The sequence below is a fragment of the Crassostrea angulata genome, chromosome 10 (assembly GCF_025612915.1).
Source record: "Crassostrea angulata isolate pt1a10 chromosome 10, ASM2561291v2, whole genome shotgun sequence".
NCBI lineage: Eukaryota > Metazoa > Mollusca > Bivalvia > Ostreida > Ostreidae > Magallana > Magallana angulata.
Window position 1 is genome coordinate 8,476,406 of NC_069120.1, and position 18,438 is coordinate 8,494,843.

At 34.9% G+C, this 18,438-nt stretch overlaps 1 protein-coding gene across 1 annotated transcript in view; it reads left to right on the forward strand.

Annotated features, from left to right (window-relative positions):
• LOC128164806 (leucine-rich repeat serine/threonine-protein kinase 1-like) overlaps window positions 1-18,438 on the forward strand; it is a 63,059-nt gene that overhangs the window by 7,989 nt on the left and 36,632 nt on the right. The window contains exons 8-16 of the mRNA XM_052828820.1: window positions 1,564-3,326; window positions 3,721-3,913; window positions 4,856-5,023; window positions 5,337-5,482; window positions 5,784-5,895; window positions 8,178-8,330; window positions 8,656-8,778; window positions 9,080-9,344; window positions 11,820-11,952. Coding sequence (XP_052684780.1) covers window positions 1,564-3,326; window positions 3,721-3,913; window positions 4,856-5,023; window positions 5,337-5,482; window positions 5,784-5,895; window positions 8,178-8,330; window positions 8,656-8,778; window positions 9,080-9,344; window positions 11,820-11,952 — 3,056 coding nt within the window. The remainder of the gene's footprint in view (window positions 1-1,563; window positions 3,327-3,720; window positions 3,914-4,855; window positions 5,024-5,336; window positions 5,483-5,783; window positions 5,896-8,177; window positions 8,331-8,655; window positions 8,779-9,079; window positions 9,345-11,819; window positions 11,953-18,438) is intronic.

An 18,438-nucleotide genomic window follows, 5' to 3' on the forward strand; every position in this document is an offset into this window, starting at 1 on the left:
GAGTAAGGTGTTTATCAATATTGCATTCTGTTCCAGTGAATTATTTAAATGTTATTTTGAAACCAAGTTCATTATTGAAATACCTGTACTCTTTAAAGGTTGGATATTTTGTTTTTATTTATGAAATTGCAACACTGAACAAGGTGTTTATCAATATTGCATTCTGTTCCAGTGAATTATTTAAATTTGTTATTTTGAAAACAAGTTCATTATATAAAAAACATGTACTCTTTAAAGGGTGGAAATTTTGTTTTTATTTATGAAATTGCAACACTGAGCAAGGTGTTTATCAATATTGCATTCTGTTCCAGTGAATTATTTAAATTTGTTATTTTGAAACCAAGTTCATTATATAAAATACGCGTACTCTTTAGAGGTTGGAAATTTTGTTTTTATTTATGAAATTGCAATCAATATTGCATTCTGTTCCAGTGATTTATTTAAATTTGTTATTTTGAAACCAAGTTCATTATATAAAATACGTGTACTCTTTAGAGGTTGGAAATTTTGTTTTTATTTATGAAATTGCAACACTGAGCAAGGTGTTTATCAATATTGCATTCTGTTCCAGTAAATTATTTAAATTTGTTATTTTGAAACCAAGTTCATTATATAAAATACGTGTACTCTTTAGAGGTTGGAAATTTTGTTTTTATTTATGAAATTGCAATCAATATTGCATTCTGTTCCAGTGAATTATTTAAATTTGTTATTTTGAAACCAAGTTCATTATATAAAATACGTGTACTCTTTAGAGGTTGGAAATTTTGTTTTTGATTATGAATTGCAGCACTGAGCAATGTGTTTATCAATATTGCATTCTGTCTCACACCTGCAAAAGTGATTAATGAGACCTCATTAAAGAGTTTTCAATGTCTGCCAGTAATTGAGAAATGCAATTGGTACATTGTAATCTATTGCTTGAAATGTACCCAGCATTGTTAAATCCTAAAAAATCTTCTTCTCTACTCTCATATATATTTGAGAAAAACTTAATGCATGATTATGGTGTCCATAAAGCCCTCTACCTCATGAAATTCATGACCCCTGGGTCGGGGTTCAGGCCTTAAGGTGGGTCCAATATGGCCATATAGTGAAAATGTATTAAATATTAGAAAATCTTCTCTTTAATTTCTACAGTAGTGGGAGATTAACTGAATGCATGATAATGATGTTCATGAAGCCCTCTACCAAAGTTGTGAAATTCATGGCCCCTTCTTTAGGGGTTCATGCCCTTAAGTGGTGCCAATGTGGCTATACAGTAAAACACGGTTACAGCGAACACGCTTATAATGAATTGACGCTTACAGCGAAGTGAATTTCATTCCCCAAGTCTCTATTTCATGTTGTAAACTTGACGGTTATAACGAATTACGCTTATAACGAAGTTAAATTGCCCGTCCCTGGGACTTCGTTATAAGCGTGTTTTACTGTACAGTGAAAATGTATTTAATCTGAGTAAATGTTTTTCTACACTACCACAAAAAGAAAGATTCGATTTATGAAGTGATTTAAAAACAGAATATAACAATTTCATATTGTTTTATTTTTTTTATTGAGTAGCATTGTCCAGACATTGTGCAAAGAAAAATGTCTAATGAAAGTCTTGCGCTGCACTTGGCGATTGAAGCTGGGAACTTATCTCTGGTGCAGCTGTTACTGTACCACGATTACCCTGAGTATGCATTGGAGGACCATAGAGACGAAGCCCTGGGCATTAGTTACAAGCTTCCCTTTGATGTCAACACCAAGGACTCCATCGGAAGGAGCCCTCTGTATCTGGCTGCTGAGAAAAACCAAGTGGAAATAGTACGATGTCTTCTTGATTTCTGTGTCCAGTGTGAAAGGAAACAGCAACCGAAAAAATATGAAGGTCGAAACAGACAAGCTAGCAATGTTAACTTTGAACCTGAGTTAAGAAGAGAGCAGTTAAAAGCTAGTGGCTCTCACAATGGGGTTTTTGCCTCCAATATTTATCACCCTGTGGACATTAATCTCCAAGGTCGTAATGGATTCACTCCTTTACATGTCGCAGTCAGCAGTAGCTTCTATGAGGTTACGGATATCCTCCTTAAACACAAGGCTGATGTCAACATTCTGGCAAATGACAATGGCAAACTGATATCAACCCTCATGATGGCTTGTAAAAAAGGGGACAGTATTATACTTGATAAGCTTTTTAAGTATGGGGCTGACGATTTAGACAAACAGGTGTTTGAGTATGCTGTAGAAAAGAGGCCAAGAATGGTGTTCACACTTTTAAAATATCGAACTTTTAAAGACTTGGAAAATGAGTACAAAATTAACAAGATGGACATGAGACTTTTGTACAGGCAGATGTCTGATCTAGAAGACAGTTATGATGGCTTAAATTCACTGAACTTAGATTTCAAGAAAAAGTTCCCTGTGAATTCAGTGCACATTAAATGGCAGGATCTTCAGCATATTGATGCTCTGAAGGAAGATACCCTAGTGGATATTAGCTGTCACCACAATCCTGAGCTGCAGGCAACATCCCTTAGTAACCCTTTTGCACTGTTTGCTATCACAAAGATTGACATCTCTGGAAATAAGATAGGTCCCATGTTTCCTGCAGTGTTTTTCAAACTGCCATCTTTGCACTACCTAAATCTGTCCAAAAACCAGATCAAAATGTTTCCTGATGTGTCCGATAATGACCATCTCTTTGTCTGTTTAGAGGAACTGTTGCTTGACAGAAACAAAATTGAGGTGTTACCAGATTATTTATTTAAGGTGTCTACACTTCGATTTCTCTCAGTATCATACAACAGTGTAAAAGACATTCCCTGTGACATTTGGGAGCTTCAGTGCTTGGCCTTTTTGAATCTGGCCAACAACATGATTGCCTCTCTTCCCCAGCCGCGACCCAAACAATCTCGCCCCCCTTCTCAAGGAAATCCCTCAAATGTCCCCAATAATTTTGAAGATGATTCCATCCCAAATCAGGCCCCCACACCTAAATCAGATGTAGAGGAAACTGAAGTAAAGCATGCCTTAATCTGGATGTCGGGGTCTGTTCATGTATCAGACAATGATTTTGATATTGGCTCAGGACCAAGGAATCGGGGACTTCAAGACTTGAATCTTTCTAGAAACAGACTCAAGGAGATTCCTTTCTGGCTGTGTTGTACATCACCATTCATGGAAAATTTAAATTTATCCTCAAATCAAATTAGCTCTGTAGGGAGGTTATTTCAACTGCCACAGCATCTGAAGACACTGGACCTCAGTGGCAACAATTTAGCAGACACGGTGAATTGGCAGTGCTTTGAAGACAATGATGGACTATGTTACAGCACTCGAAGGTAACTGCATGAACAGATGATGGTTGAACCATCTAGAATAATCAGATTTTTTTTGCTTGTTACAAATTTTGAGTAATCTGTTATTTTTTAAAAAATCTTTTAAAAAGATTTATGATTTAAAAGTTTTTAATACTGTAGCACATAAGAACTGTTACTATTTCTGCATACTTTTGCCATATATCAATAATAACAGTATTCATTAATGGTTGCATAAATAACAAAATATTGATCAGTGCGAAAAAGTATGCTGTATTGGAATTTTCTTAAATTCATATAATTACTGAATTACTTAATTTTAATTGAGTTCTCAAACAGATGTTGCTCAGCAATTAAAGAAAAGAGGTGGTATGTTTTTTCTGTAAAAGAAATGATTGTTATTGGTTTGCCATTGCAGCGTTCGCCCCACCAATTCCCCACATTCCTTTAGTTCCTACACTAGCTTCACCCAGCTGATGACTTGTGCCCACAGACAGCATCGTATACTGGAGAGACTAGACACACTGAACCTGGGGGGAAACCGCAGACTGGAGAAAGTGGTTGTCTCCAGAGCTACAGACAACAGACAGCGGAGGTCGAGCGCAGCCAGTGTAAGTCATGACGTCATCAATGATGTCAAATCTTGTCATTGTTCACAGGGTTCAAAGGTTATTTGCTCTTTAGTCATAAGTCAGAATAAGGTAATAGTTCTCTCCAAATTTAGCCTTATGAAATATTTCATTATACATTTATATATTCACATTAAAAGTCTGCACTCCATCATATAGCTGTGAATTGAGCACTTTTATAATTATTGCTGCAGTTTCAGATAATAGATATAAGATAAGCTGTATCTATGGCAAGGAATGTAAGATCCAACTTATTCCTGTAGATCTATATATCTGATGGCTTTAAAAAAGAATACCAGTTTGTTGATCAACATTAACATAAAACAACTTTACACTATTGCTACTGCAGAATGCAGCTGACTCTTCTTTTTTTAGTACATTTGGTCCAAAATTTCAGTTTATATTATACTTATTATTATACTGTAGATTCCTAATTAAGTGCAAGGAATTAATATTTGCATAAAATCATGAGAAGCAAATATCTCGCAGATTATAATGAAACTATGATAAAAATTTGGCTTTGATTCAAAACAGTTGAATCACAGAATTAAGTCCTCTTGTAAAATAAAGAATCTACTGTACTCAGTCTGTTGTTGTATCAAATAAGCAGCTTATCTTAAGAGAAAACCATTCCTGTAGATTTTGATATGGCCAAAAAATTTATTGGTTTGTTTCTCATGGGTTCACCGCATCAGGCCAAATGCTGCAGCAATGATTAATTTTATTGCAAAATTGAAATTGGAAAAGCTCAGTTTTTCAAATGTAAAAAGAAAAATTGAGTTTTTCCCCCTTTGTAAATCCTGCAATAAGAATATGAATAAAAAACACCTACATATCTTCCACACTATTTTTTTTGAAATGTTTGGCCTTGGAAACTATAAAGATTAATTCTTTTTGCTTAAGAAAGTTTTTATTTGGTTCTAGTTGAGTTCACTGAACTCCAGTTTAGATGAAGAGAAGCGGCGTCTGCTGTTTCCAAATCTGACAAGTCTGGACCTCAGTTACAACATCGGTCTACAAGAGATTCCATCGGAAATTGGTGACCTTAGTTCTCTGAAACGACTGTCTCTCTCTTTCACAGGAGTCAAAGAGGTTTGATATTACTGGAGTTTGTTTTATATATTTTAAATCAATCAGTACCTAGTAGATGGTTTTTAATGAATAAAAACTAGGAATCCATTCTCCCAATGTGGTTTTGTATACAGCATAATTTATTTTGCACATAAAGTAGAATCTCTTTCTCTGATTCTCTCACTTATCAGCTATGAAGGCAATTACCGGTAGATTGTATCCTATGACTACTGGTGTTTGAGGACATACATTTATTTAATAGACATCATTTGTCAATACCAAGATAGTAGGTTCATTGTAGATACTGTTTATTAATGTATTTTTCTCATTAAAGCTGCCACCAAACATAGGTAAATTAAAGAGCCTGTTTACCCTGGAGCTTGAGAAATGCAACTTGGAAGGGCCAATCCTAGACATCATCCATGGCTCGCCAATGCGCACAAAGGACATCCTTGGTTTCTTGCTCTCAGTTCTGGAAGAGTAATATATTCTTTTGTAATATTAATAAAAAAAGTGTAGTGAACCCTCTGCTATTTGAATGATGATATTTTTTCCTATTGTTTGTTTCCTTTTTTGGTATACAGAATGTCTGTTTTTATAAATTTAAACTGTTTTTGGTAAATATTGCAACAACATAATTTATATCCACAGAAATAAAAATTGTACATGTGTTCAGAGGGATGGCGTACCATAGGGGAAATTTATAAAATGGTTCAGAGCCTACACTAGCTGCTTTGCTTCTATTTTTTATCAAAGAGATATTTCCTTTCTTTAATATCAGGGCTGAAGAATACAACTGTATGAATCTTATGTTTGTCGGTGTTCATAACATCGGGAAGACAATGTTGTTGAGGGAGATACGAAAATATGGCAAAACAACCAAGAAAGTCACGGTAAGTCTCGATAACGTGATCAGAAAATATGGCAAAACAACCAAGAAAGTCACGGTAAGTCTCGATAACGTGATCAGAAAATATGGCAAAACAACCAATAGAGTCATGGTAAGCCTCGATAACGTGATCAGAAAATATTCATCATGAACATAACGGCAAGTCTGAGAAATACAATTAAAAACTTGGCGAAGAAGACATTGCATTTAGCTCAATTACAAAAAAAGAATTATATATTTCATCAAACTTAATTCAAAGATACATCAATGGCCTATTTATTTAAGTTCTTGATGCATCTGAAGTTTTTAAGTGTTTTGTAACCATACATGAAGGGATATCTTGCACAGCTGCTAGATTAAACTGTGTAATTTGTGTAAATTAATGACCACTTTTATGCTTATTTCTATGACTGTGTGAATGCTCAAGATTTTTTCATCATACTTGACAGCTTTCCTAGTATACATTATCAAATTTATCATAAATCATTGTGGAGATACCTAGCTTAAGACAAACAATAATAATTTCAATTTTTGACTTGTTTAATAAAAGGACTATTGAAACTGATAATTCTATCAAAATACTTACTTACTTATCCTCTCAGTGTGCAGGGAGATGCATGAAGCCATAATCTATCAAAAATGATTGCTCTATTTTTTTTGAATTACCAACTTTACATTGACCAATGGTGAGAGACTTCAGTGTCAGGAAGCCATTTATATGGTTCAATTTATATCAAGATATATTGTCAACGTGTACATAAGCATCTTTGATTTTTTGTTCATCTAAACAAGCTACTATATTAAGAGCCAAATAAGGCACAGAGAATGACAAAAAAGGTGATAATGTGATCATGAATTAATGTTTGTTGTGTAATCCTGTATTTCTTGAGAAAATTGGTGGGGTGTACACAGTCAATAATTGTGCCTCACTGGATACATGCAGTTGAAACTGGATATAAAATCATTAAGTTAAATGAATAATGCAAGATTATTTGGAGATTATTAACATGTTATTAGGAAATGTTTTTAAACTATTTTAAATATTGTACAAACTTTACCATTTTTGGTCAACATAATAATATTATATTGTTTTGTTGACAATGAATAGTACTGTTACAAATGAGTCAGTAAGAAGAAAATTGGGAATTATGTGAAAAACATAATTAGCAATACACAAAATAACATGTATCGGTTCATGTACTTAGAGATCAGCAGACTGTACTTTAGTAGAATGACATTATTAACATCAAGTACAACAGAAGTAAATGAAATGAAAGGGACAATTTCAGTTAAATTCTTTTTGTAAAATACCTGTTCATTCTTTGAGTAAATTTAGCTTTGTTTGGAATTTAATTCAATATGGTCTCATTTACAAAAAAATTGAAGAAACATAACAATATTTCCCAAGTTTTCTTATAGTCCTGTTGTAGATGAAAGCCATCAAAATCCACAGTTGTTGGCTGCTTCAGTTACTGTAACCCGAGCAGACCTAGTGAACAGGCAGATGATCAGAGAGCAGCTTTTCTCTAGGCTTTGACTCTTTTGGTTGTCTTAATCCTGAAGCATTGTATTTTTCATTTACAGCTTTTTTGCTTGCTTTGACACTTGGTGAGTCCAGGCTAATACTTGGATTTCTTATTTTTGGCGGAAATCACCAAGGACCATTTGAAATAGATTTAGAAATGTTAGCTATTTTAAGCATCTAATATGGTGTCAGCATTCTTGGATATCATCTTGCAGAAAGCTTGCTTATCCCTAATATATCAGTCAAATCAATGTGAACTGAACCTGAACTAATTGCAATTGCCAACAAAAAAAATGGTTGCATACGTTAGCCATGGATGAGAGTCTTTCATTCTAAATCATACTATGAATGCAACAGCTTCTACTGTACCAAAATGTTGAGGTTTTAAACCCTTGTCGCCAGGGGTTACTTTCTGTGCTGTCCTTGCCCTGAATGAATTTTACAACCCAATTCTTCACAGTTGCAAAGAAAGGAATTGTTCCAGCCAAACCCCCTAACCATGACCTTATCAATTTCATTTGAAGTCATGCTTTTCTTTTGCAGGTATTTCATGACTGTGTAGAGTTCTGTTTGGTATAAGTTCAGACACCCACCAGCCTATATCTTTGTATGGGTCTCATTTCCACTGAAATTGAAACAGAGTCTTTGAATGATTTTTTTCTTAGTTTTTAAATAAGAAGAGATACAGTAATGCAGAAACAAATATGATCTGCAAAGGTTTTTCTTTGTTGTATTCAGTTTAAACCTATTATTCATTTTAGCATTTCAGTCAGAGAATAGACAAGACAGCTACAGGGATGCGACAGGATGGCAATACCCTGTCAACTGTTGGTATTGACATCAATGAAATTGTCATAGGAGAAAGATGGGCGAATGGACCTGTCACATTCCGCACATGGGATTTTGGCGGTCAGGTGAGATGGCTGGTGTTCGCCTTGGGAAATAAGCTTTCTCCTCAGAAATTGGAGTTTTTCTAACTCCCACCATGATACATTTTAAACCTAAACATTGTTGACAATTATTTCACATGGGGCTCCAATGGGTTATCTTTATATACATAGGAATAACAAAACAGCTGTTGTAAGGTGTCTAAGGCAAAAGAAGATCTGTTTGACGATAGTCTAATCGTTGCTAAAAGCCCTTGGCCTTACGCAACAATGTGTCAAACATGTCAATGTTTCCTTCAGCCCAATTCAGCAAATCTGTATTGTTTCTTTCATCGAATTTTTTTTTTTGTAGAAAGAGTATTACGCTACTCACCAGTACTTCTTGTCTCCGAGATCGCTCTACTTGGTGATGTGGAAACTGACAGACGGAGAGCAGGGTATCCAGACAATATGGCAGTGGCTAGTCAGCATACAGGTCAGAGGTCAAACCAAACATGAAGCAACATGAGATTAATTAAGCTATTGGCCATAAACTCTTGCTATTTTATAATTGAATTTTTGTGAATTTTTAATTTATATTACAACAAAGCCTTTGAATGTTTAATTATTGTGGTTTAAAATGATCCCACTAGGCATAAAATGATAATCTTTTAACATAGATTCAATCAAATAAGAAAATTAGGGGAGGGGGTGTGTGGTATTTTACTGCAATGACTGCTTTTTGTATGAAAATTTAAATATGTAAGATAAAAAATATTCATTCTGACACGAATTAGGCTAGAGCTCCTGGGTCCCCTGTGATAATAATAGGAACCCATAGAGACTTTCTGACCAACAGAAAAACTCGTAACAACTTCCCAGCCTCATTCGAGGATGATATGAAGGAGATCATTGCCAGACAATTCATTAATGTGGAGGAGCCAGACAAATGTGGATTACCCTTTGTGATTGGACAATTCAATGTCAGCTGTAAAAGTGGAGAAAATGTCAAAGAACTAGTCAACTTCATCTACAACAGAGTGTTTCAGCTCAAGCATCCAAGTATGCATGAAGTTTGATTACTTGATTTAGAAAGAAGATTTATCATTTCATTATTATTAAATTAAATGGATTACTGTAAAAATACTAATATTTTGAGAAAATCTATGAATTCAGATGAATTAAAATCAATGTAAATTTTGTTTAAACATAAATATACCTGGTACATATATTGCTTTTTTAGCTCACCTGAGCCAAAGGCTCAAGTGAGCTTTTCTGATCACAATTTGTCCATTGTCTGTCGTTGTCGTTGTCGTCGTTGTTAACTTTTCACATATTCATATTCTTCTCAAGAACCACTGGGCAGATTTCAACCAAATTTGGCACAAAGCACCACTAGGTGAAGGGGATTCAACGCCCTCTTTAAAGGGGAGATAATTGAGAATTACTGTAAAACGAGAAAATATTGCGCACTACAAATTTTAGCACCTTTGGCGCAACTGCCTTTGAGCGCTAAAATTCAAAGTGCGCCAACGGTTTTCCATATGTATTAAATTTCTTCAAGTTGCAAAACAATAACGTCAGTCCATTTTTAAATATCAAATGCTGTCGGTTCTGTTTGTTTAAACAATTGCACAGGTAAACGGTATAGGTTATCGGGTATAAGTGCCTAAACATGGATTAATTAATTCAGTTTTAATTGCTTTTTAAAATCTCTCTTTAGCACCTTGAAAATTGGGCTTCTCGCCATGCCACTTCCATTTAGCGCCTCGGGGTGAAAATGTGATTAAACGTGACGATCGTTAACACTGACAATACATAATTGATCATAATTTCTTTGATCTCTGATTAGTGGATATAAAGATAACAAGACGATACCTATTTTTTGTGGTTATTTAATGTAAAATTACTGTGAAAAAGATCATTGTAAATGTAGCTTTCGATTTCACTTTTAGTTTCGGGACTCTTCTAGTGTCATCCAAGTCGACACATTAAATTCAAAGTCCAATGACTCAAATTTGTTTACCAACAAAAATTACACATCATCGCCAATAAAAGAAGTTTTCATATCTATCTACTGACGATTTACACAAAAGTAAGTGTATTGTTCTCAACGACAGTTTACCGTGCATGCGGGATAGAAATGAAAGTCGTTGTGTTCACGTGCTTGAGTGAACACAGAATTAAATTTTGGGCGTGATCGATTATTAAACAACAACATTTTTTTATTCTTTTTTAAAGAAATGCTGCATGCGCTAAAATATAATTGCGCTAATGTACTGGCACTTGCGTTTGCGCTAAAATACGTATGCGCCAAATTTTCTCGTTTTACAGTATTGAAAATTTGTTGGTATTTTTCAAAAATCTTCTTCTCAAAAACTATTCGGCCTGAAAAGCTAGAACTTGTGTGGAGGCATCCTCAGGTAGTGTAGATTTAAATTTGTTTAAATCATGGTCCCCGAAGGTAGGGAGGGGCCACAAGAAGGGGATCAAGTTTTACATAGGAATATATAGAGAAAATCTTTAAAAATCTTCTTCTCAAAAACTATTGGGCCAGGAAAGCTCAAATTTGAGTGGAAGCATCCTCAGGTAGTGTAGATTTAAATTTGTTCAAATCATGGTCCCCGGGGGTAGGATGGGGCCAAAATGGGGGGATCAAGTTTTACATAGGAATATATAGAGAAAATCTTCTTCCCAAAAACTATTAGGCCAGGACAGCTCAAATTTGAATGGAAGCATTTCCAAATTGTATAGATTCAAGTTTTTTAAAATAATAGTCCAGTGGTATGGTGAGGCCACAGTGGGGGATGAATTTTTACATAGGAATATATAGAGAAAATCTTTAAAAATCTTCTCTTTAAAGACCATTTGGCCAGAAAAGCTTTAACTTGTGTAGAGGCATCCTCGGGTATTGTAAATTTAAAATCACAGTCCCTAGTGGTAGGGCGGGTTCGTGTTGACAGTTTGAATTTTTACATAGGAATATATAGAGAAAATCTTTAAAAATATTCTGGGAAATTTTTCGGTCCAAAACTCAGTACTAAGTGTGAAAGCACAGGTTATGCAGTTATAAGTTTGATGAAACCATGATACCCTAGAGAAAAGTGGGGCCACAAAATGGGGGGGGGGGGTGTATATAGGAATAGAGAAAAATCTTCTTACAGGTACAAACAACAAAAGGGGCTTGGTATTTACCAAAAGAAAGAGGTGGATAAAAATTGGCAGATTTTCAATTTTTTTAGCAAGATCTATTGTACTTAGTTGTCAAGATATTTTGAAACTGTAATGCTAATTTGATCAGAATTACGGCAATTGTTGCTCAGGTGAGCGATGTGGCCCCTGGGCCTCTTGTCTTGCATGTGATACCCCCTCCCCTTTTTTTCAGATTTTTGATATTTGTCTTCTTTTCCTCAAAGCAAAATTTCTTAAAAAGACATTAACCATTAGTAACTATGGAAAAACACACCAGCATTTATACAATGAATTTATTTAGAGGTGCACAATTGCAAAAATTCTAATTTATATGTCAATTTTTAGGAAGAAACAAGGAAAAATTGTTGCAGCACAAAATTCCCAAGAAATATTTGATATTAAAGGATATTGTACAGGAACTGGCTGAGGAAAGGATTCATGAGGAGAAGGATCCTGTGCTGGATAAGTCTTCCTATATGTAAGCAAACTGGACAGTTTATAGCCGGTGTTTTGCTCGATAAACACTTTTGCTTTTGCTTGATACTTCACTATCATGTTTGACAGGGCTTATAAATAGCATGCAGGGCAAAAGTTTTGTTTCAGTGGCTTTTTGGGGTTGATCCCCAATGCAAACAATCATTACAGTAGACCTATGCACTTTGATGTATGAATCTGCAACATAAAATACTGTAAACGTACTACATTTGGCTGTGTATTCTTTTTAGCGTTTTTGGAGGAATGCGGCAACCGCTAAATCAAGTACATTGCCAAATGTCATGCATATATGTACAAGAATAGTCACATTCAGGAATATGCTAATTCAAATCCACGCCAACTTGTTCAAAAACTAATTTCCGCCAAATATCGTACACATCAAATATAATACGTTTACAGTAGTTCTTTAACAAAATGAAAGATGCTGACTTCAGCATTATTAGCTCACCTTAGACAAAAGCTTAAGGTTTTATGGGATGTATGTCTATATTAATGTGATATTAAAGTACATAATAATTAAAATACTTTCATTGATTTAGAATTTTCAAATTACACAATATTTAACCAAATAATATGCTTTAAAAATTTTTGCAAAGGCAAAAATCTTAAAATTCTTAGTGGGATTAGAATGTATGTCTTACAGATTCGTATAGAGACCTCTAACCGTACGCTGTTAGGTAATAGTTTTGGGAAAGTAACTATTTATAAAATCATATATGATTGTATTGTTTATTTGAATAAGTAATACATCACAACATGGAGGTGACCCACCTGTCTGTCGTCCTGGTTGGCGTTGTCATTGTCATAAATTTTTCACATTTTCATCATCATCAAAACCACTGGGCCATTTTCCACTAAACTTGGCACAAAGCATCCTCGGGAAAAGGGCGTTTAAGTTTGTACAAATAAAGGGTTAGTTCCTCTTTAAATGGGATATAATAAAAAAAATAGTGAAAAAGGATTGGGTGTTTAACAATCTTCTTTCCCCAAACCACTGGGGCAATTCAACCAAACTTGGCACAAAGAATCCTTAGGGGAAGGACTTACAAGTTTGCTTTTAAAATGAAGGACCAGTGCCTTTTCAGAGGGGAGATGATTAGAAAAGATTGAAAATAAGGTTGTGTGTTTAGAATTTTTTCTCCTCTAGAACTACTTGGCCAATATCAACCAACCATGGCAGAAAGCATCCTTGAGAAGAGGACTTTCAAATTTGTTCAAATGCAGGGCCAGTTCACCTTCAAAGGGGAGATAATTAGAAAAGAGTGACAAAAGGGTTAGGTGTTTTAAAAAAACTCCTCTCCAGAACCACTGGGCTAATTTCGATCACACTTGGTACAAAGCATCCTTTGGAGAAGGGAGAAACTTGTCATTTACCCACCTTAAAAAAGCATTTGTTTGCCCCCGATTAAAAGTCACACACTAATTTCAAACCCGACGAGAATTTAGGACCACAATGGTTTCCAAAATGGCTATTCATTGAAACAAAGTGCATATTTTAAAGAAAAGATGTAGATTTTCTAATAAAAAAGGAGTAGGCAGGAGACAGAGCTAAAAAATGGTAGACTTCGTTGTAAATTGGTAGAGTTAACATGTATGCATTTGGGAAAAGGCTTTTAAATTTGTTCAAATGAAGTGCCATTTTGAAAGAATTGAAAGGCTATTATTTGTGAAAATTGATTAGATTAAAACTGTAATACCAAATTCAGTCTTGTTTCTAAGACTGAAAAGCCTGTCCTTGATACCTAACGCTGTTGTTAGCTGATTAGATTTATGGCCAAGTTACTCAGGTGAGCTATATGGCCCCTCCCTTGGCAGCTTGCTTATTGAAAGCATACTCAGGCTGGACAATAAGAATTGGAACTTAATGCATCACAAGTGAAAATCAAAGTTCATGCTTGTGGATGTGTGACCACGCCCGGATGTCTGGTACATAACTAGGCGATGGTGCACGTTCATTTGGGGAATTAAGCTCAAGGGGAATAAGTAAATCAAGAATGCACAAAGTCCAAATGGCAGGATATGAGAAATGTTTATTAAAGATTGAATGTTAAATAATCCAATCTACACACGCAGGTAACAACATTAATGAGCAAGTCTTGTTCCTAACTGTAATTTAGAGGAGGGGGCCTAAACAGATGAATTAGAAATTTGTCTCCTAACACTCTACATGATTTCCTAGCTTCGTCCTACATCCTTTCAGTCCGAAGTCTCAAAGCTAACTCTCTCTAAAAGAACTCATGTACGAGAATTAATTTTCTCTATGAATTGCCTATGGTAAAGTTGTCACTTATGGCTAATCAAATAATTAAGTTATCAGTGTCATACCTTTGATGTGAAGAAGTCAAAGTGGTTTTGTTTACCCTAACTAACACCTATGAGTGCCCAGTGCCATGAGCAGTGTCACTGACAATAAAGATTAACAATTACTGTGAAATCACTAAATATTCTAGGGGATTAAGAAGTAAACAACAGCTTGGACAACCTTAAGAAATAAATAATAAGGAATGCTTTAGATGTCAATAAGCAATTGCTAAGTATGGGAACATATAAGATAAGAATAAAGTAAAATAAAGTAGACTATGAAAATATATGCTAAAGTTATCAAAAGTGAAATGGATGTCATTTCACTGGTGATATGTTTATTTGGGGAATTAAGCTCAAGGGGAATAAGTAAATCAAGAATGCACAAAGTCCAAATGGCAGGATATGAGAAATGTTTATTAAAGATTGAATGTTAAATAATCCAATCTACACACGCAGGTAACAACATTAATGAGCAAGTCTTGTTCCTAACTGTAATTTAGAGGAGGGGGCCTAAACAGATGAATTAGAAATTTGTCTCCTAACACTCTACATGATTTCCTAGCTTCGTCCTACATCCTTTCAGTCCGAAGTCTCAAAGCTAACTCTCTCTAAAAGAACTCATGTACGAGAATTAATTTTCTCTATGAATTGCCTATGGTAAAGTTGTCACTTATGGCTAATCAAATAATTAAGTTATCAGTGTCATACCTTTGATGTGAAGAAGTCAAAGTGGTTTTGTTTACCCTAACTAACACCTATGAGTGCCCAGTGCCATGAGCAGTGTCACTGACAATAAAGATTAACAATTACTGTGAAATCACTAAATATTCTAGGGGATTAAGAAGTAAACAACAGCTTGGACAACCTTAAGAAATAAATAATAAGGAATGCTTTAGATGTCAATAAGCAATTGCTAAGTATGGGAACATATAAGATAAGAATAAAGTAAAATAAAGTAGACTATGAAAATATATGCTAAAGTTATCAAAAGTGAAATGGATGTCATTTCACTGGTGATATGCTCCCCCTACTTCACAAAAAGATTTCTCCTGAAATCTCAGAATACCATAAGTCAATCCTGCCTTTTTTTTTTTTCATAAATTGCAAAATTAATGACACATATTATCTGATACATGTAGCAGGTCAATTATTTTTATGAAAATATCATTAACCTAAAGGCATAGGGTCAGTATAGATAATAATATCCTAAATTTAAGAAATGTCTAAACCAGGAAAAATATACTTTAAAAGTATTAATTCCTAAGGGCGTGGATTCCTTATTAATTGAATGAATTCTAAACTATAGCTACTATATACATGTATATACAAGGGCCCATCATATAAAAAAAAAATTGGAGAAAGAGAAAAAAAAAAAAATATCAAGACTTGCATGTACAATGCATAAGAAAAATAGTAAACAATAGAGCTATACAATTTAAAAGATGCTATTTCACTTTACATTGTTCATAATGAAAATATAAAGTCTCTCTGAAAACAGCATCATAAATGTCATACAGTCCATGGAATAATTGGATGAAATGAATAAGTCATGTTTCACATAATCACGAAAGTCTTTGTATTGGTTCTGTATTGGTTTGTCGATTTTCACTTGGTTTTTCTTTAATTTGTACTGTTCATTGGATTTGATGTCCTCAGACAGGAACTGCAGCAAGTGGACGTCTCCACAAAGAATTTCTACCAGTATCTGGGAAAATTGCAACCTGGTTCCTGATCATGACATCCCCTGAAGGAGTTCCATCATGATAAACAACAAGTCATGATATCCCACCAGTAGGGAGTTCCATCATGACAAAAAAATATATATCAAAAGAGCTATAACATCCCATGTTTGCTATAGGAGTTCCATTATAGCTTATATCAAAGGTGTTCATGGCATTGGAAACAGGATGGCATCGGTTTATGTTGACCTGGAATCTGCAAATTTGGGCATAGGACAAGGCATGATAAATGATCAATCAGTAAGCACAACCACAAGAAATCAACATGTGACACAACGAAATTACCTATCATAGATTACTTATAGAAAAGAAAAATAAATAGAATAGTATATGAGATACAAAACTTTGGCAAAAATGAATTATGATTTTAAGGTATAAAGAAAAATTATTCTGATGGAAAAAGTAAGTTTACTTGATACTGAGATAGAGCATTACGCCGTTCCCCAGCAGTTTAAGAAACTACCACAGTTTCCGCTGGTTCATAACTTACAGGCGTTCTAATGTTATTCAGTAAATTAAACAAAATTCAGAATCTTTAAAGAAAAACAGAAGGGAGAATTATTTTTAAAATATTGGGGAAAAAAATAAATAAATTTTGAGTTGTGTATATTTATCCTGGGTCCTTTGAATTTGATGATAATGTGCTGCAGTCACACTACCTAGCACTATGTACAGGACACAGAATAAATATCAGCTGACCTAATTTGGAAAATGTAATAGTCTAAGAGTGATTTTTGAAAAATTAATTTGTATTCAGCTGAGAAATTTAGAGGTTTGCATTTGTATGGAAGAGTTTGACATGATCATAGAGTTTTGTTTTGAATGCTAAAATGCCTTCTGGTGAAGAGTTACAATTTTTCAAGAGCCTGGCTTTTGAAGGAGTAAGATGATGCATGAAAAGAGTTGGTCTGTGTTTAAAGAATAAGACTCTGGATACAGGAAAGTATTGGTTGATGTTCCAGTTTACAAACTCACATCCTTTCCCTGATATACAGTCACTGATTTCTTGTTCAAGTTTTCTGAAGAAAGGCTTGAATAAATGGCTTGGAACTTGATAAGCATACTTTCCGTTTGTAGTAGATCCATCATGATTTTGGAGGTAAAACATGATATGTGTGCCTCTTCGGTCAATGGAAGCAGTGTGGATCTCTTGTTGACTCTTGGGAGGGAATGAAAGGGCTTGTACAGATTCCTGTTTGTTAAAATGTTTTTTGTTGGGTCGCTTTCTTTTCTTTCCCTTGGCATTGTAGAGGGAATGGAAGGTATCTTTAAAGGATTTTGGGATTTGGTTTCCGTCTTGCCATGAAGTTTGAGCTGCACCTTTGAATTTGATCTTGTAAATCGGCTTCCCTTGGTATAGGCTATATTCAAGAATTTTGTCTATTTGGTCCGTAGAAAATGGTTTCGATTGTTTTTCATTTGGTTTTTCGCATTTTGAATTTCTTTTGTGTTTGGTTTGATTTTTGGCTTGATGTTGTGTTTTAGAAGATGATGGTTCAGGTGGAGGATTTTGATGCTGGGGATCATGAGCTGCATTTCTGATGCTTTGGTCATCATCATTATCATCATTATTCTCTTCAGCATCATCTTCATGGAGAAGCTGATTTTCATCATCAGCTGAAAGCTGATCATCATGAGCTTGATGCTGTTCACTTGGAGGAGGAATCTCCTCATTATTTTGGTTGTCCAATTCTTCAGGATTGAGTACAACATCTTGATACTCCGGTAAGAAATAGTGAGGTCTATCCTCAGGACTATGGTAAGTTTTTAGTCTTTTGGCATGTACGAGACTCTTCAGAATTTTGTGGTCTGAATCTCTTCGGAGTTTAAAAGTATGGTTTGGTCCCTGGTAAATTACTGAATATGGACCAACCCATTTTTGTAAAAGTTTGGGAGATTTTCCTTTAGGAACATGGCTGCAGTAGAGCCATACTGTGGAGCCAACCATGAAGTCTGGTTCTTGTGCACGCTTATCATGCTGCTGAGTGTACTTCTGTTGATGTTGTTGAATGTTTTCAGCAGCAACTTCTCTGCATATTTTAAGTTGTTCCAGAACACGCATTAGATGTAATTTTGGTTCATGTGCCATGGATGGTTTTGGTGTCAGAGCAACATCAACAGGAAGGCGCATCTTCTGTCCAAACAACAAGTGAAATGGTGAAAACATTGTTGATTGTGTGGCAGGTGTAGATCTGTATGCCATGAGGACAGCCGGAATAAACTTCACCCAGTCGGATTGGTCCTTGTTACAGTATGATCTTAGTGTTTGGCTGATAAATGAGTTCATCCTTTCACAAGCAGCATTTGTTTGTGGGTGGTAAGCACTTGTATAGTGTCTGGTAACTTCAAAGAGTTCACAAAGGGCTTGGACTAATTTCGACATGAAATTTTGTCCCCGGTCTGAAATAAGTGTCCTTGGTGCTCCG